The sequence below is a fragment of the Ochotona princeps genome, chromosome 29 (assembly GCF_030435755.1).
Source record: "Ochotona princeps isolate mOchPri1 chromosome 29, mOchPri1.hap1, whole genome shotgun sequence".
Lineage (NCBI taxonomy): Eukaryota > Metazoa > Chordata > Mammalia > Lagomorpha > Ochotonidae > Ochotona > Ochotona princeps.
In genome coordinates, this window is record NC_080860.1 from 2,353,769 (window position 1) to 2,378,549 (window position 24,781).

The 24,781-nt window shown below is 55.7% G+C and overlaps 1 protein-coding gene across 1 annotated transcript in view; it reads right to left on the reverse strand.

Moving 5' to 3' along the window:
* Positions 1–17,924, reverse strand: part of TMEM132B (transmembrane protein 132B) — a 112,898-nt gene extending 94,974 nt beyond the window's left edge. Inside the window, exon 1 of the mRNA XM_058656639.1 lies at positions 17,312–17,924. Within this exon, the coding sequence (XP_058512622.1) occupies positions 17,312–17,823 (512 nt within the window). The 5' untranslated portion in view covers positions 17,824–17,924. The remainder of the gene's footprint in view (positions 1–17,311) is intronic.
* Between the last annotated feature and the right edge of the window lie 6,857 nt (positions 17,925–24,781).

The following is a 24,781-nucleotide window of genomic DNA, read 5'->3' on the forward strand; positions in this document are numbered from 1 at the left end:
AGAAAGAAAGAAAGAAAGAAAGAAAGAAAGAAAGAAAGAAAGAAAGATGTAATGCAGACCTGTTGCAAGGTGAAGTGGGAAATCTTGACAGACAGTTGGCAGACTCCAGCAGAGCTGCCAACAGAGCACACAGCCACTGCCCAAGAGGCACTGCTACAGAGGAGACAAACATGGGCGGACAGGGCTCCCGAGGGGGTGGCCAGGTGCACTGGAGAAACCCTCGGGACTTCTGCTAAGTTGATCCTTTGGTAATCCTACCAGCAATGTCAAATGTCATGTGAAAATGCGAGACTGAGCAACTATGGGAAACTGGAGACAAAGAAAACAAACGACACACACACACTGCAGTCCTTACTCTGCACGTCACGGGAAGCCAGTACTAAGCCCAGATTCTGTCGTAACAACAGGAGGGGCATCTGGCCTCATGACTAAGACACAAGCAAACGGGCTGGGGTAGCTGGGCTCGACACCCAGCTCTGCTCCTGACTCCAGCTCCTGTTGAGGCGTACCCCGGGAGGCAGCAGGTGACGGCTGGAGCAGCTGGGTCCCTGTCACCCACAGGGTTGAGTTCCTAACTCCTGGCTCAGGCCCAGCTCTTCTGGTGGACATCTGAGGAACGAACATGTGAATGGAAGATCTCCCTTCTTTCAAGTGCTGATATAAATATACAGCATTTTAAAATACAGAAAACCAAAGGAATTTCTCATAACCTCTCTGTCATTTCTCAAAGAAGAAAAACTCTGGCTCAGTGATCAACACCCAAGCACTCAACAATTGCACATGAAAATCAAGATGGCTGATTTTTTCTGGGAAAACCAAAGCAACAGGCTCTCAGGGCTCCCGCCTTCCCTCCCAGAGCAGCAGCTCCCCTACTGCTCCCTGCTGCCTGCCTGATGCTGAGACCCAGGACTCCCTGCTGAGAAAACTTCACAGGCACACAGATCTAGGCCAGTGCTTTCTCATAGCCTGGCCCTCACATCATCATGGTTCCCCACTTCAACATTATTGCTCCCCAGGCAGGCATGTATGTAAAAATAGGTAAGGAGAAGGGAGCTTTCTGACAACTCAGGGAGGAGTGGGGGAAACTCCAAGACTCAGCCAGCACCTAGGGGATCGGGGCCAAGGCAGCCAAACACCGCAGAGTACACACAGCAGTCCACCCTGTTCTCAACACCAACAGTTCCCACACTGACGGCCCCCTGTGGATAAAGACACTCACCCCTCAGTAAAAGCGAGGGGGTGGGCAGACCCACACACTCACCCCTCAGTACCAGTGAGAAGGGGGATGGGCAGACCCACACACTCACTCCCCAGTAACAGCAAGAGTAAAGGAAGCAGCTTGCCCAGCCCTCTGAACAGTCCAGGCCACCATCATCAAGTCAACACCTGTCCCGATGCCATGTTCCTTATCATCCCCTTACCCAGGGCCATGTGCTCTCCGGGCATTTTGCCCTGGCTACTGGCTCCCAGAAGGAAGATGAGTCCCCCTCCAGGTCACACTAAATGCCCAACCAGGCAGAGGCTCCCCAGGACACAGAGCCTTCTCCTGCAACTCACAGCTGTGGTCCCTGGTCATCACGCTGCACATGATGAACAGTAGCAGGCACCTGCTGGGCGGCACAGCCATTCAAGCTGCAGGTGCACAGGCTGTGAGCGACACAGGGAGGGAGGGAGGAAGGGCAGTTGGCCGTGAAGAACCTAGTAAGGAGTTTCTTATGATTCAATTAGCAGAGTAATATTGTTTTATGGGAACTAGGATTAGTGGATGCAGAGTAATTAAGAATAGAAAACACTTTTAAAATGAAAGGGATTTGGAAAGAAGATACAGTCTTGGGGCTTTGGGATTCAAAATACGAGTGGAAAGCACTCGGCTTAAGCTGAGGACTTTTTGCCAAGTATCCACTGCACATCAGCTAACAAGCACCTGCTACCGCATGAGGGCGAAACGGCAGCTCCGGAAGGTGCCCTGAGCCAGCAGTGAAGACCACACATTCCTGGGCGCCAGCTGTGTGGCCTGGGAAATGCTGCTGACACTCTGTGGCCCAGTGTGTCGTCTATAACATAATGACTACTCTTACCAGTGCCTGCTTGGCAGTGTCACCAGGCAGAATAAGTGGGCACAACACGCAGCCCAGCACGTAGTCAGCAATGAGCACTGACTAGGGCCAACGTGAGTCACAAGAGTGTCCTGTCACAAACCAGCCTGCCCCTGAACGCTGGCACTCCAGTCAATCCTTCAGGGGCTGACTCTGATCTGGAATGAACGAAGCCATCAACAAGCCCGCAGCCCCCCCAACCCCAGTCAGGCCACACACAGAAGCCAGCCAGATTAGCCGGGCTTCCCACAGCACCTCCTGATACAGCACATTTGGGTGGGGGAGTCACCCACACCCAGCCCAGGTAGGCAGGGACTGGTACACATCCAAGCGCAGTGTCCTCCTGATAGTGAACGGTCCAAGGAGGAACTGAGGGACCCAATCAGGCCCACCAGAACCCCATCTACTGGCCCCCACCAGCTGGTTCACACACAGACATGACCAGGGCTTGTCAAGGTGACTGGGTTCAGCTCTCTCTCCAGCAAGCAGTGGACAGCGCAAGAGCCCAGCACCTGCTTAGAATGCACCAAGGGGGCAGTGTGGGCAAGACTGCGGCATGCTGGCCACACCCTCTGACCCAAGGCTGCCCCTACACTTGGGAGCCACGCGGAGGAGCCACGCGAGGAGCCACGCGAGGAGCCACACAGACCTGGGGTTCTTCCTTTGCAGCTGAAAAGTTCACCCACAACAGCAAGGCTGCCATTTCCGTCACTCACTCAGTGGACCGGCTAACACCCTCCTGCAGTTCTCAGAGGGCCCACGTGCAACACCACCACTCGTCAGCCAAGGGCAGGAGGGTAGGCGGCGGGAGGGCGCTGGGTATCTCAACAGCCTGAGTAGACAGAGCAAACATTAAACAAAAGGAATCCATGGAAACCATCGGAGATCCCGTCTCCGTCCCACTCAGCGCTTCAGCAATAAATATTAATAAACAAAGTCAAGATAGGAAAATTCAATTCGGAACTCAAGGATAGCCTGACCTTTTACAGAATTAAATTCATTTTGTCCAATCTGCTGCTTGTCGATGTCTGCTGAAACAAACTTTCAAATGCCTAATAAAGGGTCATTTCATCACTGTGGTTTAAAATGTTCTGTGGGCCACAGATCATCTTTCATGTCTTTCTCTCCTGCCCAGACATACCCAGGGCCCCCCTGGCAGACGACACGGCCCCTACCCAGGAAGACCCAGCGGTAACCTGAGCACCGCCAACACCTGAGAACCACACGCACGCATGTGTTCTCCCAGGGCCAGTGCTGTGACACTGTGGGTTAACTTGCTGCTTGCTACACAGGCAGCCCCTCTCAGGTGTGAGTCCAGGTGCCAGGAACTCCGCTCAGCTGAGAAGGCAGATGGCCCATGTGCTGTGGCTCCTTCAAGTACATGGGAGACCCGAGGAGTTACGGGCTCCTGGCTTTAGCCTGGTCCAGCCCTGCTGTTAGGGACATTTAGAGAGTAAACCAGCAGATGGAGGATATTTCCTTCTTATCTCCTCTCCCTCTCTCTCTTATTCTGCTTTTCAAATAAAGAAACAAATCTTTCTTTAAAGAACAACCCTTTTCATGACTCCGTTTGCCATCTGTATCATAATGATTCTCAAAGTTATTTCTGTGACACGGAGCTTTCCTCCAAGTCCCAGATTCGCAGCAAAACAAATGCATGAAGGGATTTCTTGGAGACCTCAAGGAAAACTAGGCTTGCCACATCCAAGGTTCACTCAACAGCAACCCACCGAGAAGCAACAATAAAACCACCCAATCCTCCATGCACTCAAGAAAGGGTCAGTGGGGCAGCCAGTCTTTTCATGAGCAAGCACAGAACCTACCGGGGAACAGTGCTAGAAAGTCAGCCGTTGTAACTGTCTACAGAACAGGCCTGACACCGTCAACCGAGACCTGCGACACAAGATGCCAAGCCACATCTGCTTCATCCTGAAGGCTCCTCACCATGCAACAGGTCACAAATCAACCCTAGAACACATAGCAAAGGCAGATGCCAGAGGTGACACCTGCCTGGGACAGTTCGAGGGCCACACACAATGCAGCCCGTGATGTTCAGGATTGTGTCCCCTGGACCCCAGACTTCCTAAGTGCATTGTCTCTTTGGAAACAGCCTTCGGGGAGAAAGAATAAACATGACACACCCAGAGGAAGACAAGGCAAGGAAGCCATCACTCTGCAGAGCCCAGGATGTGTTAGTGAGCCGGCCAATGCTTGCCAGCTCACGGCATTGCTCAGTGGCATGCCAAGGCAGCCTCACCAAGCTGTGCTCACTCGTGTTCACTGCTCTTTGGACCTCTGTACACCTGGAAACCCATTCAGGTGCCATGGAATCCGGGAAAATGCCCCCTCTGCCCTCCTCCTCCGAAAAGCCAGGACTGTCCTACTTTGGCACTTTCATTATGTTGCCTCGCCTTAACTCGGCCTCAGCCCCACAGTCAGTTATTTACTTAACTTTTCTTGCTTCCACGGGCATTTAGCACTGCAACAAATAAATCATTAAGTAAATAACCAAAACCACAAAAACCCATTAGCGAAAAATACAGAAATGCACAAGCCAGGAGAATTACTAATTTGCTCATCTGTTGTGGGCGTCTTTCGTTAGCTGGCACTGTTACAAAATCACGTTCCATATGCCGCATTCCAGCACTGAAGCATCCCCAGCACTGCTGGCCCAAGTCCAGACCACATCTGGCTACACGTTCTTTCTCCCAGCAGCCGCCTGACCTCCCCTCCCTCCCGTGGTCAGGGCCAGAGTTGGGGGAGGTCCCCCTGGTCTTGTGTTCCCTTCAGAACCAACACATGCTTCAGCACCTGTTCTGTTCAGAAAACAGAGGCCCCATGAACATCAAAGATTCCTGTCCCCTCTTCCAGCATCAAGAACTACAACTTGTCCATTGCAGAGTCAGTGCAAAAGCAATGCTTCAGATACTCGTTCGACTAACAAGTGAATGAAGGGCTGGTCTTCAGGCACAGTGGTTAAGATGCCACTCTCAACACCTGCATTCCACAGGAATGCCGGTTCAAATCCTGGCTGCCCTCTTCTGATCCAGCTTCTTGACCGTGTGCCTAGGGACACAGCAGAGGATGGCCCCAATGCTTGGGCACTGGTTAACACCCTGGGAACCCAGGATGGAGGTTCCTGGCTCTGGGCTCCTGGCTCCTGCCTGGCTCACCCCTGGCTCATCGCTGGCTGTTGTGGCCATTTAGGAAATGAACCAGCAGATGGAAGAGCTGTGTGAGTGAGATGAACAGTCACAGGGGGTACTGCTGGTGCCAGCTGAGGTCGGGAAGCAGACAGCTGTGGGATGCACCCCCTCAGCCTCGCACAGCTGACACTCAGCGGCTCCCAGCCCCTTGCCTCATCAGACGTGATCAGAGAGGAACAAACACAATTGGACGAGCACATTTTCACCTCCCCTGATGGTAAAGTGCTGGCAAATCGGCGTTCTAAATGCCCAGGCACAGGAAGACAAATGACACATATGAGTCACCTGTAGAACTCAATAAGCAGAGGCTAGGACAGGGGCTGGGGAGAGGGAAGGCGGGGGAGAAGGGGGTGCCCACCCAAGGTCATGGTTAGGGTTCTTTCGTAATCCTTACATGGAACAGGGCCTCTAATAAACAAAACTGCCGCACAAGCCAATTCTAAGTGCTTTCACTACAAAAAAAAATAATAACAACAATGGCAGCTATGTGAGGAGATGGATTTGTGAATGAGTCTGACTCACACTATAAACATCGCATCCCCACAGTACAGGGCAGGTGGTTAGCACAGCAGCTAGGATGCAGGCTGCAGTGCCCGTGTTGAAGCCCTGGATCCACTACCTAGTCCCAGCTTCCTGACAGCACTCCTCTTGGGGCCAGCAGTGACACTCAGGCATGAGGGTCCCCACTGCCCATCCTGGGGGGCAGCAGTGACGCTCAGGCACGAGGGTCCCCACTGCCCATCCTGGAGGGCAGCAGTGACGCTCAGGCACGAGGGTCCCCACTGCCCATCCTGGGGGGCCAGCAGTGACACTCAGGCACGAGGGTCCCCACTGCCCATCCTGGGGGGCAGCCATGACGCTCAGGCACGGGTGTCCCCACTGTCCATCCTGGGGGGCAGCCATGACGCTCAGGCACGGGTGTCCCCACTGTCCATCCTGGGGGCCAGCAGTGACACTCAGGCATGAGGGTCCCCACTGCCCATCCTGGGGGGCAGCCGTGACACTCAGGAATGGGGGCCCCCACCGCCCACATGGGAGATCTGGGTTTCCCGCAGGGCTCCTGGCTACAGCTGAGCATCTGGAGAAGAAACCACCAAGTAGGAGATTCTCTCCCTCTCTCCCCGCCCCTTCAAATAATAAATAAATATTTAAATTTTTTAAAAGTTGAAAACAGTGAAAGAAAACTGTCCTAAAGAAAACATTTAACTGGTAAACAACATTGCTTTCAGGATGAAGAATAAATACTGTAACAATGCATAAGAAATATGAGATGGTACCAAAAATATAAAATTAATCATTTAAGTTTTAAAAGGAGAGAGGGGGCAGAGGGAGAGGGAGTAAAGCTGTCCCCACTGCTGCCCGCTCTTTTGATTGAACCAGGTGCAAGCGCCACAGTGGAGCATTCAGGTCTTCAACTTTCCCTGGCTCTTGCAAGTCTCCTTCCACAGAGCGAGCTAATGAGCCTCCAGAGCAGACACTGAGCAGCTCGGCTCCCCGGCCTGAAGGTAACGGCTTTGGCTTATGTGTGTATTCATTAGTGCAACTGTTCTCACTTCATCACAAGTGAGGCTGATTTTCCACTTTCAAACGAGAGATAAAGTTTCTGTTTTTAGGTAAATTTACTCTAGTGAAAGAAAACATGAGAAAGTTAAAGAAAAGCACCTAGTTGAAGAGTGCTGCTGGCAGGCTGTGCTTGTGGAAGAGATGATAAAATGAGGACGTGAGAGAAACAGAGGGCACGCTCCAAGTGCTTGGGCCTTGGGTCAGGAGTGGCCACGAGCGGGGAGGCGCTCGCCCGTCGCTGCTGCGACCACACACTTAGTTATTGCACACACAGAAAAGCAAAGCTGCAAAGGACACTGATTCTCCCCACTGGGGAGTGGTATAGTGCTTCCTTTTAAAATGGATTCACTACTTGGGCCCGGCGCCGTGGCCTAGCAGCTAAAGTCCTCGCCTTGAAAGCTCCAGGATCCCATATGGGCGCCGGTTCTAATCCCAGTAGCTCCACTTCCCATCCAGCTCCCTACTTGTGGCCTGGGAAAGCAGTTGAGGACGGCCCAATGCATTGGGACCCTGCATCCGCGTGGGAGACCCAGAAGAGGTTCCTGGTTCCCAGCTTCGGATCGGCGCGCACTGGCCCGCTGCGGCTCACTTGGGGAGTGAAACATCGGATGGAAGATCTTCCTCTCTGTCCCTCCTCCTCTCTGTATATCTGGCTGTAATAAAATGAATAAATCTTTAAAAAAAAATAGATTCACTACCTCCCCGCACCCACACACAAACAAAACAGAAACAACTCCAAGCTTTTCAAGTGGGGAGGGGCTTCCCAGGTATGCGCCTCTGAGAACCCCCAGCAGGAAGCTGCTGGGATCCCAGACAGCCGGGGAGTGGGACATCACGGGGGACCCCATGGCGGGCTCATCGTGCACAGCGAGGCAGCAGGGGCCGAGGGGGCTCTGGCCCCCTTGCCTCCGGCCCTCCAGTCTCAGTCAATGCCAGCCAACAGGAGCCTTGGGAGCCACAGGAGGCAGGACAGACAGCAAGGGCAATGACCTGAGGCTGACCATGCATGCTACATGCCACAGCAGCCAGAGCACTGGGGCCCACCCACAGACACCACCGGTGCCAGGAGCCGGGAGCATACACCCATGCCGTCTCCCATTGCACTGGGCTGGGACATATCTCCCCCTCGGAGCTGTGCAGGGTGGGCTCATGCCCTTTCCCCCTGTGCTGTGGGGAGAACTCACCTCCTCCCTCACTGTATTGCTGGGGACATATCAACCTCACTACCCAGTGAGAGGGTTGAAGGTTGGCCCCCTGAAGAGACATCCACCTGGGATGGTGGGCGTGACCCTGTAGGGACAAAGGGTCATTGGGCAGTTAAAGAAGAATCTGAGATCCTTTCTGGAACGGGGTGCCCCTAAATCCAATGACCAGGGTACTCCTAGAGAGACGAGACGCAGAAGGCAAGACCACATGGCAACGGAGGCAGGGCTGGGCCTGTGTGGAGCCACGAACGTCAAGCGCAAAACCAGTGGGCGAGGACCCAGGCCAAGAATTTGTTGTCTTCTAAAATACCATCCAAGGGGACAGTCAGTGCGAGCGGAGCCAGGCTGTGGGCACGTCCACAGGAGATGACTCATCCTGCCCTCCCTAAGGGGCCTGGCCCACTCCAGGGATCACTTACGAATGTTCAGATCCCCTGAAACAGACCGGGTCCCAAGTACATGGAACAAGTAGCCACGGGGAACACATCAACAGTTCTGCTCCCCTCCCACACTCCGAAGCAAGCCCCCAGTGCACTGCTGGGGACCACCACCCGGACCTGCTTGGCAAGGACTGTGCTTCCAGACGGCTGGAGTGTGTGCCCAGAGAAGCTGCCAGCCAACTGCAGGCTGTGGCAATGGAATCCCATGACCCCACACGGACCCCTGGGCTTCCACAGTGGGAGACAGGCTTGCTTTCCCTGGAGGCTAGGATGGGGAGCTTCCAGTCTGGCCCAATCCCTCAGAGAAGTGCTGTTTTCCCAGATATTGCCACTGGCGCTGGGCACCCCTGCAAAGGAGACACAGTGGCACCTCTGTGCCACCAGACCGGGGACTTCTGGGGGAGCATGTCCAAGTGCAACCGCCAAGAAGAGGCACGGGCTGTCACGCAGAGCCCACGGCCTCTCCCATGCCAGGCCTCCCTCCTGCTTGATCCTGGGGCCACCTGTATTGTTGCTTACTTAGCATTCTTTTAAATCTGCTCATTGAGTTTAAACAATTGTATCTGAGAAGAAGCAAAATAAAATATGTGATACAAAACGGAGGGAAGAAATGTCACTTTCTATGGCGAGAAGCAAACCTTAAAATAAGCACAGTAGGAACCACAGCCGCTGAATTCCAGGCTGACACTGGGCCTACTACCGAGGCTCCCGGCTCGGGGGTGGGGCCCTCATTGTTGGAAATAAAAACCAAGCAACAGATGAGGGGGCCCAGAAGAGGCTGAGAATGCCTGAGACCCCGCAGGAGTCCATGTCCCGTAAGTTCTGCACGTGGAACCCAAGTGCTGAGGCTCAGGCTGGCTGTCACCTGAAAGCCTGTCCCCTCTCCTGTGTCCTCAGGTGTGAGAGCAGCGGGGATGAGAGGAGGGGGTCTCTAAGACCACTTGAAGTCTTTACAGAACATGGGAACTGGGGCGGGGCGAGCAGTTGAGGAGAACGGAAGGAAGAACTTACAGGGAGGATGACTTCATTCACGCTCTGGACTCCAGTCCCGTTGCCATGGAAACCCACACCCCAGCGAGGCAGACTTTTCCGCCTGGGCGTCGGCGTGGGATGTGTGCTCCTTGGGGACAGCCGCCACTGCCAGCCCGGGAGGAGGGCGCCTGTGCCGCAGCTGGCACCGTGTGCAAGTCCTGCTGAAGCTCTCGGATCTCTGCAGCTTCTCTGGGCAGACAGCAAAGAGGGGTCGCCCTGCTGCTTGACCACCTCCCATCCACCCATCGGCTCCAGAGACATATGTCCCTAGCACTGGATTGTCCCTCTGTCGTCACCTGCGGAGTCACCAAAGGCAGAACCGGGGTCTGGGGAGTGGCACGGTGGGCTAAGCCGCCCCTAGAACTCTGGCTTCCCAGCTCCCGCTCCAGCTGCTCCACTTCTGAGCCAGCTCCCTGTTCACGCACCTGGGAAAGCAGCAGAGGACGGCCCGAGGGCCCTGCACCCTCACAGGACATCCAAAAGAAGTTCCTGGCTCCCGGCTTCCGCTTGGCCAGCCCCAGCCACTGTGGCCATCAGGGCGGTGCATCAGAGGATGGAAGCTCAGTCTCTCTCTCTCCTTTTCATACAAGGACACATTTTTTTTTTACAAACAAGAAGGGAGGCAGAGTGGCAGTGGATTCTGCAACAGAGCACTTGTGACCCGCTCCTTGCCCTCATCCTGGAGTGCCTACTGCGTCCTCATGCACACCTGTTCCACTGCCCACAGGTCGGAGTCCAGGTCTCAGAGTTTCCCACAGAGAGCAGCAGTGAGTTGGACACTCCCTGGGCATGGACAGATTTGCAAGGAGTTGCCTCAAACGCCACAGTGCACTGTGGGCAGTACAGTTCCTGGCAGAATTTGCATTACAGCAAAACTTACATATAAACAGCAAAGATAAAACCCTCCTGTGGCTTGATCTGCAGTTCTGGTCAGCAAAACCTGCTAGGAGCTCAAGGACCTGCCTCGAGATGGAAATGACACATCTTATCTCACCAACCCTGGCCACACACTGGTCCTGCCAGGTTTCCAGACGGAACCCGTGGCGTTTGTCTGCCACAGTTGGGTCACCTCCCTGTGCAGCTGAAATGGTCGCTCCTCCTTACTTCTCATTCAAGCCACAGTGATCTCCTGTTCCATTCTCCTTAACAAAACCACAGTTAGCCAGCGAGCACCGTGCAAGGGAATCTGACATCCAAGACGGCCAAGCCCAGCAGGGCGAGGCAAGCGCTACGGCTTGAGTACACCTCGTCTGCTGGAACTCACACAGGAATCGGGTCCCCAAAGTGCCGTGTTCATAGCGCCAAGACAGTGGAGCCTTAACCTGTGGTGCCTGGAGGTGGGGATGGACGAGAGCAGGTCAGGAGGCTAGGCTCCCCATGCAGGAGTCCTGGGGGCTTCCTAAGGAGGCAAGGGAAAGACCACACTGGCATGTATGCACCTGCTCCCCTGAGGTGCTCTCTGAGCAGCCCTGGCCAGAGCCAGTCCTCCTTCCAAAACCAGTATCCGCAGGCATCCCGTGACTGCAGGGGAAGTGAGAGAGAGGGAGGGAACGGGCCCAAGAGGAAGAGGAAGGCTTGGCTGCACCCTCAAGAAGGCCCATGGAGGGGTGGGAACCTCTGTTCCGCTGAGGATCACCTGGGTCTGTGACATCATGTGCAAGCCACACAAAATTACCAACTACAGGGCCCAGTGCAACAGCCTAGTGGCTAAGTCCTTGCCTTGTAGCCATTGGGGTCCCATACGGGTTCCAGTTCATATCCCAGCTGCTCTACTTCCCAGGCTGTGGCCTGGGAAAGCCTTGAGACTCTGCCCCCAAGTGACAGAGCTAGAGGATCCTGGCTTCCGATCCGCTTAGCCCCTGCTGTTTCGGCTACTGGGGAACTAGCAAACGGGAGATCTTTCTGTCTCGCCTTCTCTCTGTATATTTGCTTTTCCAATAAAATAAATAATTTTTTAAATTGCCAATTTAAAAACCAGCAAACCCCAAACACACAAAGCCGGGGTGGCCAATGGGGGAGCCTCTCTGGGGAACAGGCATCCGAGGAGGGATTGGAGGGATCAGCCTTGCGGAGGGGGAAGGTGACTGTGCTGGGGGTCACCAGGAGGGTTCTGGGGACCTGGAGGGGCATCAGGCAAGGCTGTGCACGGTGGGAGCCCGGCGTGGCGGGATGGACCCACCACCAACACTCAGCATGGTGCTTCACCCCTGCCACACCCAGGTCCCCGAGGCCAGGACCCCCAGAAACTGCAGCAGGGAAAGGCACGGTTGCGCTTCTCACCTGCTCTTCCACTTTGGGCCCACTGCCCCGGGAACGCAGCAACTGCCATCTTAACCACTGCAAAATGAGCACCTTTGTTTCCCCTTCTTTCCTCCGGGTGAAAAACATCTGATACTGATCCCAACATCCCAGCCACAAGGACAGGCAGAGAGCGCCTCTGGTTCAACTCAACAGGGCACAAGAGCTGGCACAGATTTGATCCCACACTTAGAGAAGGAAATGCCAATCTATTTCTCAGGTAAGTCAGCAGGTGCAGCGGCACTGCCTGGGGTGAAGAATGCATTGCTCAAGGCCCGGGAGGTGAGTGACAAGCTTTCTGTGCCGGGGTTTCAAATGTAATTTAACCACAGGGATGCTTGGGGAGCCCTGCAGGAACACAGGCCCTGCTGTACCGCAACCTCTGTCGGCAAGGTGCTCACGACCACAGAGGCCAAATTCAGTGACTAAGGACAGGCTGCCAAGCCACCGGTATGAATACAATTCATCAGGAACAAAGGGAGGTGAGTGCCAAGTTTCTTGAAAAAAGTTTTATGGATATAGACCACCTGGGAGGGGAAGAACTGTGAAAAATAGTGCCAAACTTTGAAATGATTCTATAATGCAGTACTTTCTTCTCTCCTAGTTCTAAAGTAACTTTGTTTTCCTGAAATCTCCTGTCTAAATAATAATGTAACAGGGTCAATATAAATATCTGGAAGGAGAGACTATTTTCTTTTTTTAATTTGAGAGGCCAAGACAGAGCTGCCATCCAATGGCCCACCTGTCAAATGCCTATGGCAGCAGGACTGGGCCGGTGTCAGGATCCAGGGACTCGATCCACACAGGTAACCCCGCACGACTATTGGAATCATCACCTGTCACCTCCTGTACTCCGCGTAAGCAGAAAGTTAGAGTCGGGAGCCAGGGCTGGGACGCCCACCCCGGGACTCCCGCACGGGAGGCAGGCACCGCCAAATGCCACCTGCAGGTGTTTATCCAGAGACGTAACAGCAGCTGTCCCTGCTCAGGTGGTCTAAATACACAACTTTCAGCTAAGCACCTCATGCACGTGACTATCGCCTGCTTCCACTTCCCAGTGTCAAGTTCTGCACTCCACCAGGCACGCTGACGGGGACAGCAACACAGAGAGAAGGTCAGGGCATTCTGTGTCCCCTGGGGCCAGGACTCAACCCAGGTAGTCTGGCTTCAGTTGCACATTCAAGACCTGACAGCACACTGCCTGGTAGCCCAGAAGCTTCTCTGTGTGAGCCAAATAGAAGTTGTCTTTTATCTACTGACTTAATTATTCGTTTATCTACGAGAGAGAAATACATCTCCCATCTACTGGTTCATGCCTCAAACACCTGCCATTGCCAGGGCAGGACCCGGCCAGAGCCAGAAGCCACAATTCCACCCAGGTCTCCGTGTGGGTGGTAGGGACCTCAAGTGCTTCAGCCGACACCTGCTGCCTTCCACAGTGCCCGTCAGCAGGACAGTGGACGAGGAGCAGAGATGAGCCACACCCAGGTCCTCTGATGTGGGAGATCATTCCAACAAACAGCCCAGGTAAGAGCTGCTTTTTAAAAAAGATTTATTTGTTTAGTTGCTTGAAACACAGAGCCTCAGAGGTAGACAGAGAAACATGAGCCTTCCACTTGCCGGTTCACTCGCCAAATAGCTGCAAGAGCCAGGCCTGGGCCAGGCTGAAGCCAGGAGCCAAGCGCTCCTACATGGTGAAAGGGGCCAGGGCACCTACGCCATCACCCACTGCCTGCCAGCAGGGAGCCAGACAGGAATGAAGGAGCTGACGCCCTGATACAGGATGCCAAGTCACAAGCTGCTGCGGGCCGCACGCTGGCCCTGGGAAATCTACTTCAGTAAGTCAGAACTGGAGTTTCCTGGGGCCTCACTCTGCAGCAGAAACGTTATATTTGGAGGAAGAGAAATTTGGGATATTTCAAACTTCTTTGGCAGTGTGACAGAAGTCTAGCCAGCTCTGCGCAGCCACCAGGCCCTGGGCCCCCACAGTCCACTCTCAGCCCTGCACTGAAAAGCAGGGCTTACGGAGGGATTGCGTGGCTGGGTGCCAAAGGTGGAGCTGGTGGGAAGCCCACACAGTGCAGTCCCTGCTCCGGCTGGCCCCTCCACAGTGCGCAGCGAAAATAGCTGGTGACGCGCAAAGACGGCCCCCATCTGTCCCCTCTCAGTGCGTCCCCAGCTCTGAAATTGGGTCTCAGCAAGTCCCAGGCACATACACGCCTGGATCTCAGGCTGCAGCAGTGCCTGAATGAAGTGTGTCACATCACTTTCACAAGACATGATTAAAATCGACAACCTCTCGTGTTGGGAAATACACTTCCCTGGGCCTTAAAAGAAATAGTGTTTTTGCAAGACTGAATAGACAAATGGGCAGCAGCCACGTTGTGCCAGACATAACACCCGTACCCGTCACACCCACAACACCGGGGCTGGAGGTGTCCCAGCAGCAGTTGGCGTCCCTGGGCCAACCAGACCAAGCCATAGACGCCCCCCACCTGCCACACAGGCATCTGCCACAAGACAACACACCTGTGCTTACCCGTGACCCCCAACAACCGTGGAGTACCCAAGGTCAATCGCTCCACCTGCCGACAGGCTCCCCACTCCTCTGCAGCTCTGCCAAGTGCAAGTGGCAATGGGTAGCGCCCTGAATATGGCAAGCCTTGCCTGGACAGCCTCCTTTGGGTCTCACTTGTCCCCACCATGGCTGTGCCTTGTTCTCTGGGCATGAGACAAAGTGTGAGAGATGATGCCGACGCCGGCCTGAAAGCTGTAACAGGAAGGTCTATCCCCATCCTAGGCAAGCCCAGAAGAGTGCCCCGAGTGGGGGCTCACCCACACAGACCCATCCCGTGCTTAGCTGGGATGGTGGCTGTGAGCATTCAACAACAGGGTTAACACAGAAATGCATTAGTACACCAATAACTTCCAAGTGTGACTGAAAGGCATCAGGTAACACACAACCATATCTGCCCGAGTACATGATTACACACTTAGAGTACACCTAGCGCCCCGTCTACATCCCTTAAGGAAAAGCGACTGGTTTCAACAGTGACACAGCCTGGCCCGACTCCGTGGTCACATGTGGCTCTACACACAGTGAAGGAGCCCGGGCTGTCGGCCGTCACGGCTGAGACTTAGTACCCTACTGCACGCTGCACGCCCTTCTTCCTAAGTCAGACAGTCCCAGGAGTCCCTTGGTAACACGAGTGAGCCAAGTGGGCCAGGTGAGGCAGAAGGAAGCAGCGGGGCCTGGAGGAGTGTGCACCCCCAGGGAACCCATTCAGCCAGCTGCCCCATCTCCCGATTCCGGAGAGATGGCATGCAACATCTCCCGCTGCTGGCACCTGGCAGCTCCTCTCCACATTATTTAAAGAATGTCGTGTGGGCTAAACTCTGCCTTTCCAACGAAATGTAAATCTTTTGTTGCGTTTTTTTTTCCTGCACAGAAGCTAATCTAGAGCTGAAGTGAATTCTGGCCTTGACCTCAGCCTCAGGACCAGCATGAACGGTCACCTCCCAGGGTCAGCACCTGAGGGCCCGGGGTTCTCCTGCGGGGCCATGGGCAAGCTGCTGCTCCTCCCTGTGGCTCAGCAAAGTGGGGTCACTACAGAGCTCACCTCAGGGTTGCATCCCCACAGCACCTGGTGAGTTAATGCTGCAAAGAGCTTGTCGCGTGGGCAGAGCCTTGCTCAATGCTCAGAGGGTGTCAGCAGGTGCCATGTGCCACCACATCCCAAATGCACTCCCACCCAGGGTCCGAGGTGCCCCTGGCCAGCAGACCAGCTGCCCTCACCTTCCTCTAACTACTTCTCATCCAGTAACACTCTTTCCTGGGCATGGCAGGTAAGTTTAGCCATGTGTGCCAGCTTCCCTGGTAGACTGCTAGGCACCGCTTAAAACAGTGTCCTCAATGTCCTCCATGGAGACAGAAAGCTCATGTGCTGTTTCAGCTACTAATGCCTATCCTGGTGCAGGGGGGTGAGCGGAGAACTGCCATCAATTAGTAATGTCTGTGAGGGGCACAGGGAGTGCTGGGTGCAGAGTGCTGGGGGCAGGAGTACTGGGGGCAGGGAGTGCTGGGGGTAGGAGTGCTGGGGGCAGGGAGTGCTGGGGGCAGGGAATGCTAGGGGTAGGAGAAGTGAGTGCTGGGGGCAGGGAATGCTAGGGGTAGGAGAAGTGAGTGCTGGGGGCAGGAGTAACCCTTTGCCCCTCTTGGCCTGTAGCCTTCACCTGGCTCTGTCTCACACTAAAAGAATCTCTGGGGCCCAACATGCTAGCCTAGTGGCTAAAGTCCTCACCTTGCATGCTCTGGGATCCCATATGGGCATTGGTTCTAATTCAAACAGCCCCACTTCCCATCCAGCCCCCTGCTTGTGGCCTGGGAAAACAGTCAAGGACGGCCCAAAGCCTTGGGACCCTGCACCTGCATGGGAGACCCAGAAGAAGCTCTTGGCTCCTGGCTTCGGATCAGCACAGACCTGGCCATTGCAGCCTCTTGGGGAGTAAATCAGCGAACGGAAGATCTTCCTCTCTGTCTCTCCTCCTCTCTATATCTGACTTTCCAAATAAATCTTTTTTAAAAAGTTTATGAAAATTAAAAAAAGAAGCTCTGAGAGGTGGGAGATGTTGCCCTGGTCCTCAGCCCCACCCTACCCTGATGGACGGCTCTCCCACCTTGCTAACCACTCTTGATTCTCACCAATAACAGCCTTGCGTGCCCTCGGCGCCTGGTCCTTCAACACTGCTCCCTGACTTTCTGCTCCCAGTCAGCCTCGCCCTTCCCAATCGGGCCCACCTTGAACCGACCCTGCCAGTGCAGGCCGCAAGCCCATCCCTGGTGGTGCCTGTTCCCAGCCCCCTCGCCTGCTCCTGGCAAGATCTGCAGTTCTTTGGGAGCGCCCACCTCCTGCCCCATTCATTGTCTCACCCAGAGCCTCATCAGTCCCCAGCTCGTGACAGCTCTGCGTGAGCCCCTGAACCAGAGTGACCCCACCAAGCCCAAGCAGGGCTCCCAGCAAACAGGGCTGTGTCCCTAGGGTGACTCAAACCCCTCCACACGCCTGCCTTGAAAGGCTCGGCTTGGCCAGGACAGTTTGCTCGCAAAGGGCGCTCAGCCGTGACCACAGGCTTGCTGTCTGTTTCCACCCAAGGGCCCCAGAGTGATCTTTGGGGCACTCGATGTCCAGCCTCTGCGAGTCTGTGAGAGGCAGACTCCTACTGAGCTCACTCCCATACCCGGGCAGCTGTCCTGGTCACACCCATGTCACCTGCCCTTCGTGCCTGTTCACTTCTCTGACTCCTCGGAGCCCCTGCACGCCCCTCTCCCTCCCCATAAGCCGCCCAAGTGCTCCGGGTACATCCTCCCCTTCTCCACACCCCTGCCCTGCCCTTCCCCAGCGGCAGCGGCCCCCACCAGCCTCGCCTCACTCCCCCGACAACCCACTGGCCACCGAGCCCAGGCGTCTGACCTCAGGGTGAATTGGTCTGCTGTAGAGCCGCCAGTCAGGGAGACCAGGAAGGTGGCCGTGTCCCCTTCGCGGACGAGGTTCAGCGGCACCGACAGAGCCAGGTTCTCGTCCAGGTTCAGCAGCGACCACTTGAGGTCATCCTGCGTCGGGTAGACCACCACACTCCCGATCCTCTCCCGGGCAGGCGGCGCCGGCGGGGCACCCTCCGGGCCTGCGTGGATGTTGTTTTCCCACTTGCCCTCCTCCTCCAGCGGGCACCGACCCGTCTCGTCGGCTGCAAACAGTGAGAAGAAGAGTTCCATGGCTGTGCCTCCCAGCAGCGCCGGGATCTCCTCCTCGGGCTCCAGGTCCAGGCCCGAGCTGAACCACTCGGGCAGCAGCTCCAGCTCGGCCACGCACAGCCCCGGGGCCCCCTGCAGCCGGCAGCTGGCCGCCACCTCCCTGGTCTCCGGGAAGGCAAACATCTTGACGCAGGGCAGGTGGTCGGCGGGGTCTTCATCATCCCAGGCCATGCCCGCCACGTAGAAGAGTGTCTGCACCTTGGGTCTGTTGGAGTAGATGGAGCTGTCCAGGATGTGGGCACGCAGCCTCCAGTTAAAGGGGAAACTCCCCGCACCCCCAAAGGGAGTGGCAGGCACCAGGAGCTCCTGCGGGATCGGCTTGGCGGTCCAGAACGGGCCATAGCTGGCGTTGAGCAGCGGCAGGCTCCTGGCGCGGTAGATGAAGAGCGGCTCGGCCCGGGCCTGCAGGCTGGCATTTCGCGTGACGTCCTGGTTGGCTTCCTTGAGGAAGAAGGCCTGGTCCGCGTGAGAGATGTGCAGGCTTGTAGGCAAGTAGGCAGGCAGTGCGGAGAACCTCTGCAGGCTGTCCCCGGTCCCACGGCCCTGCGTCCCTGCATGGCGAGCAAAGCAAAGCGGGCTGGGACCACATTCTGCTAGGTCCGCATCTTTTTACCACAGAGGCCCCACCCCTTCCCTGGTGAGCCACCCCTACAGGGAGCGGGGCGGGGGGGGGGGGGGGATCAGTTTCCCACTACAGGGAGAACCCTGAGAGGATGTGAACCTGTCCCAAGGCAGGATGGGCAGGGATCCCCACTACCACAGCCTCCTCCTGCTCACCACCCCACAGCAGCAGGGTGTCCCCCCATCCCCCGCTGGCTGGCCAATCCCGGCCCTGCATCCCTGCCACAGAAGCTGTCCACTGCGCGTACTTCTCTCCCACAGCTCCCAGTTCCCAGAGAAATGAGGAGCTTCAAGTGGAGCTGCAGCTCAGCATCCTCTTCCCTCCAGACAGAGCCGGGTCATCCAGCACCCAGCCATGCTGGTACCAGGCCATGCCAGCACCAAGCCATGCTGGCACACGGCCATGCCAGCACCAGGTCATGCCAGTACCGGGCCATGCCAGTACCTGGCTGGCACCAGGTCATGCCAAACCCAGGTCATCCCAGTACAGGGTCATCCTGGCAACAAGCCATGCTGGCACCACCACTTGGGCTCAAGAGCTCTGCGTGCAGGAGGCAGACTCCAGGTCAAGTCCCGGCTCAGCCACTTCCTCACGGAGCCACGCCTCTGCATCTCAGCTGGGCTCCCACGAAGTGGCAGGTGAAGACAGATCCTTCCCAACTGGGCTGCTGTAAGGATTCACCAGTTGCTAAGCACAAAGCCCAAGGGTGGGGCTGGTGCACACCCGTGCTCCGGGTACACAGAGCCACTGTTGCGACCACATGACAGGCTGACTGGCTGCATACTGAATCACGCGAGTTTTGGTGGGAGAACAGGGGCTTTGGGAACCTGAGAGACCCTTAAGACATCATGAACTATAAGAAATTGTACCTGCCTCAGCAATGGCCCGAACCAGGTAAAGCCCCTTGACCTGATGCACACCAAGGCCAATGCTTGCATATTCACGCTCGTGTGCTTACAGCCCAACAGAGAAAGACGCTTGCTTTTCACCCTCTAGGTCTGCACTTGCTGTTGTTGCAAGCACCACGTGCTATTTTGTTGACCACAGAGCGCCACACAGCCATGGCCTCCCAGGTGTGAGCCTGGGGGCCTCTTGGCGTGTGCTTCTCTTGGATGACAGCACATGGTCAGAGAGGACCAGGAAGCCTTCCCCAAGTGCAGGCAGCCCACCAGGAGTAGGCAGCCCACCAGGCAGGGCTCAGCAGACAGCTGCTTGCACTCCCAGATCCCCAGGCTGCAGCCAGGAATCCCATGGTGGAATTCCAAGGCCGCCCCAATAGTGGCAAGAAAGGCCAAGGAATCCCACTACCTGGGCTCCACTCGGCAGCCACCACACATCCTGCGGATCGCAGCTTCCTACCAACCCACAGGGTCTGGGGCCGGGAAACAGCGCTTCTTGGGGCGCCTCCTCTCTACAACTGAGACAATGCCACGGCCAGGAGTGTGTGGACGTGACAGAGTCAACGTTGGGAAAGTGGCATCCCTTCTCCAAAACAGTGGCCTCTGGTGCTGCCCTCATAGCCAGTCCCCTAGCAGATTACAAAGCTGCTAGGTGCTCCTCCCTCCAGACCTGTAGCTGACTGTGTCATCTGGCCCCTGTGCGTCCAGCACTGTGGCACGCCCCAGTACAGGGCCACCCACTGTGGTGTACAAGACACCACTGCTCAAGATCTGGGCAGCTTCTCCCCCGAGGGACTGGCAGCCTCCGAGGAGGACACAGTGGGTAGTCACACGCACTCGGGAAGTGGAAGCACTGTAGCCGAGGAGTGACACCCGGCCCAGGCGGGAACAAGAAGGAAGGAGACGCGCTTCAGGAGAACGATTTACAGCAGGGGCGTGCTGGAAGCAACCTAGCATCCCATCATCGGGAAAATGATTAAATGAACGATTAAAGCTCCGCTGTGTGCATGATACTAAACTGTCATCAAAGCCACGATTCCAACAAATATGGAAATCACGAGAAAAACACTTACATCACGCTAATTGAAAGCGAAGATATCAAAACTCTGCTGAGATGATCCCAGCCTGTTTAAACGCACAGCGTGTTCCCGCTCATCAGCCTCCGGGTCTCTTCCCGCGTGCCCGCCGAGCCCGACAGGCCGTGGCTGAGAGGGTGGAGCTGGGAAGGAGCCACGGCAGCAGTCGGCCACGCCCGCAGGGAAGCTTGGGCCAGTGCCACCAAGGGGCACACCGTGCAGAAGCACTGTTCAGGACAACATGCCAATGAGCAGATGGGGGTTGGCTGACTTAATTCTCTTCTCCATACAAGGAGCTTAAATTCCAGGTGAATCTGCCCACAACTGGACTGGCACCCGAGCCACACCCAGCAGGGGTCACCTGGCATGGGTGTCCCAACTACAGCCAACAGGATCTGAAAGGGGGAGGTTGGGATTTTACCTTCGAGAAGCCCAAGGCCAAGTTTTATTTTTAATGTATTCACAGATGTAACAATGGCAATTAAAACAAATTTGGGATTCAGGTGTAGTGGCCCAACAGTCTAATCCTTTGCCTTGCAGTGCCGGGATCCCATATGGGCACCCGTCCGTGTTCCAGCTGCTCCACTTCCCTTCCAGATCCCTGCTTCTGGCCTGGGAAAGCAGTCAAGCATGGCCCAAAACCTTGGGACCCTGCACCCATGCGAAACCCAGAACAAGCTCCTGGCTCCTGGTTTCCGATCGGCTCAGCACTGGTTGTTGTAGCCATTTGGGGAGTGAACCAGTAGGTCCCTTTGTTTGTCTTTCCTTCTCCCCGTAAACCTGCCTTCCAAATAAAAACATTTTTTTTTTCTTTAAGTGCAGACTTTAACCCACTGCTTTCACTGGTTTAGTCTGTTCTTGATCTTCCATGCAGGCTTTTGACACCTTTCAAAATTTGATTTAACAGAGACGTAAGGCTGCGCCTTCTCTATTGCAGCTAGAGCCTTTATTTTACCTGGAATAGCAGGGTGAGGCTTACACTCCTGTCCTCACATAACTCAAGCAAAATGCAACACAAATTTTCTGAGAGCTTATATGGAAATCCATAAACATCAGCTGCCAGGCCTCGCCCTGTCCTTGAGCCAGACTGCGACAGAACGTGATGCTCGAATTTAGGCCACCGTAGGCAGCAACACACTGACGCCGACACCACCCCGTCATCCCGAAGTGTCACACGGCAGCACCACCCCTTCCCCACAGGCAGGCCCCCATGCTCAATGGGAGCAAGGTTCTGCTCTGTCAGCTGATTTCCAGGGTGGCGTCACGCCACTGGGCTGAAGGAGGTGGCCCCTGAGGGTACAAAGTGAAGAAGGCTAAACAAGATCCTGCATACAAGCCGTGCCGACCCCACCCCCGCCAGCATGGGTGCACCGGCCAGATGCCCTGTGATTCCAGGAGGCCCCCGGAGAGCCTCAGATGGTCTCTGACTTCCTGGGAACCCTGTCAGGGGCCCAGCTGGCCCTCTCTGCTACACTGGGCACTCAAACTACTCCTGGACACCAGCATTGGCCAGGGCTCTCAGGACCAGTATTGCTGAGCCCCAGGGAGGTATGGATGGTGTGCACCTGCTGTGCTCCCAGCCCCAGCCATCAGACCCCTCTGTAGAACCACCTGCCAGCAGCAAGAGAAAGTCTTGACCAATTGTCCAAGTGTGGTCTGACTGAGAGTTGGTGACTTCTGGTCACCTGGGTACTGTGGGTCACAGAGAGTGTTAGTAAGCACAAACACCATGGCAGGGTGGCACAGGAGAGCCCACCCCTGGGGATGTAGAAATGGCCCAAAAGATCCACCATGCTTCTCTCTGCCCACAAGTTCCCCATGCCTTTCCATGACTGCAACTCGTGTTGCCTCCCCGCCTGCCCCAACCCTCTGACCTGCCACGGACACCCATCACACACAAGCACCCATGAGTGGAGCAGATCGCTTCTCGTCAAACTGCGCGCCCCAGGGAGGCCTCTCCACGCCAGCGATCCCCGCTCTTCCTCCATCCTTCTCTGCACTGCAGGGACCAGCGCTCCCCAAGATCCCAGGCTCCCCATTTCTACATACGTTCAGCCAAGCGGAGGCTCCAGCAGCGAATGGAGGGTGGAAAGCAGAGAAGGCCCAGGGGCCTCTTGGCCTAGGTTCCTAGAACAGCTGTTCCAGTTCGGGCAGAATGCTCGGCTCCCGGATGTTGATGACCCAGCCTCCTCCTTTATCCCTCCAGGCCCAGAGGAGGAGACCCCAGCCCCAGGGGAGGGGACTCCAGCCAGCTCGTGCTTGCACTGTTTAGCCGCGCCTGCATGGCACTTGGCCAGACGCAGGTGGGTCTCCTGGGTTTCCCATCAACTGACTAACTCCCTTCATCACACTCCCAGTGTTGGGGTAACCAGGATCCTGACTAACTCCCTTCATCACACTCCCGCTGTTGGGGTAACCAGGATGTCAGCAGAGCTTTCTTGGCTGACATCCGACTGTAGAGCCAGCCACTCACTGCTTCCCCAGGTGACATCCCTCCAAGGCCACTCTCACCTTCGGAATCAGCCTTTGCAGTTTAACACGTTAATTGTCTCCTGTCCATTTTCTCTGCCGCATCAGAGCAGGGATGCTGATGTCCAGTTTCCTGCTAAATCACCTGCAGTCCCTAGTAGGAGATGTTAAATAAATGTTTGCCGGATGAATGTCCGCCAATTAAAACTGCCTTGCTTGAGAGAATAAAGCTGCCTGTGTTCCTCCGAGTCTCTCTTTGGCTTCTTCTCAGGGTTGTTAATAGATACCATTTTAATTAACACAGCATTTACCCATCACACTCTCACTCCACTCATTTCCTTCTCAAATATCACATCGCTGCGGTCATCAAGCTGGCAGCCAGGTCCGCCACGCAGAGAACTGCAATTTTCACATGGAAGGAGAAAACATCGCTTAAAGGAGAAGCCCACTTCTGCAGGCCGACACACTCAGGCATGTCCACCTGCTGTCAGATGGTTATCACAGCAGCTGGGAGAAAAAACGAAGACCCAAGCTGGAAGAGATGAAGCAGCCAGCCTGTGGTCAGAGCCAGGGCTCAAGCCAGCGCTGTCCAGCTCCAAAGCCTTTCCACTTCTCTGCCCTGCCTGCAGGCGTGCAGCAGGGCCAGCAAGCGAGCCACATGCAGGTCAGCGTGGACGGCTGGAGCCCAGAGCAAGCACCTGCAGGGCCAGCATCCCATATGGGTGCCAGTTTGAGTCCTGGGTGCTCTGCTTCCAATCCAACTCCCTGCTAATGCACCTGGGAAAGCACCAGAAGGTAACCCAAGTGCTTGGATCCCTGCACCCTCCTAAGAGACCCAGAAGAAGCTCCTGGTTGCTGGCTGCAGCCTGACTCAGCCCCAACCACTACATGCAACCATTTGGAGAATGAATCAGCAGATGGAAAATCTCTCTATCCACATTGCGCTCTCTCTCTCTCTCTCTGTTTCAACTAACCCTTTCGGATTCCTATATATATATATATATATATATATATATATATATATATAAAGCTGGGGCTCAGTGCTCACCTGGCCAGGTTCATGGTCAGAACCTCTGTCCACTCAGTCAGATTTTCATTGCTCCACAGCCACAGGTGAACGCATCTCCCACCCCAGGCATCTGCCACCAGCCTGCAGCCTGAGCAAGAGACTGAAAGCCTGGACAGCTGGCCCAGGCCACCTCACCCCGGCTGCTGGCTGGACAGCTGACCCAGGCCACCTCACCCCGGCTGCTGGCTGGACAGCTGGCCCAGGCCACCTCACCCCGGCTGCTGGCTGGACAGCTGACCCAGGCCACCTCACCCCGGCTGCTGGCTGGACAGCTGGCCCAGGCCACCTCACCCCGGCTGCTGGCTGGACAGCCAATGGTCCACACCTTTACTACAGTGATAAACGCAGAACACCGATAACTACAAACCTTATCCAAGGGGTTTTGGTGCAGCAGCCTAGTCTGTTATGCCATGATGCCACTTCTTTAGGAGCCAAGCACAGGTGTAAACCAGCTGCACCTACAAGTCCTTGTGGGCACTGACGGCCCAGGAGGCCAGGCCTTTCCCAGGAACAGAGCTCACCACAAATGCGGACAGGCAGGTCAGGGTTGCCTGCCAACCACCTCCAGCTGGCCCTCCTATGGCTCCAGGCAACCCTGCAGCAGCCAAATACTCCAACTAGTAAGAAAGACATGAGAGAAACAACAGAGGCAGGACAGCTGAGGCAGCGGGTGCTGGGGGAGGCACAGCTTCCAGCAAGTGCAGCAACAGGGCCAGCGGGACCCGCGCCGCAGCCCCAGCACACATGGCCTGTCCCACGGCAACTGACCGGGGTGACCCCAGAAGCGCTGCATGTGGGTGAAATGCTCCTGTCTGTGCCCTGAGAATGGGCCTTGCCCAATAAAAAGGCTGTTATTTGAGGTTTTTCTCTAGAATGACCTAAATGCTCGGTTACTAGCATCGCAATGAGGGAGAAGGGGGAAATGGCTGGAGACCCGCCCGTGGCATCTTTTCCTGACTGTTCAATAAGAGGCCAGACCTACATCCTGTGTCAC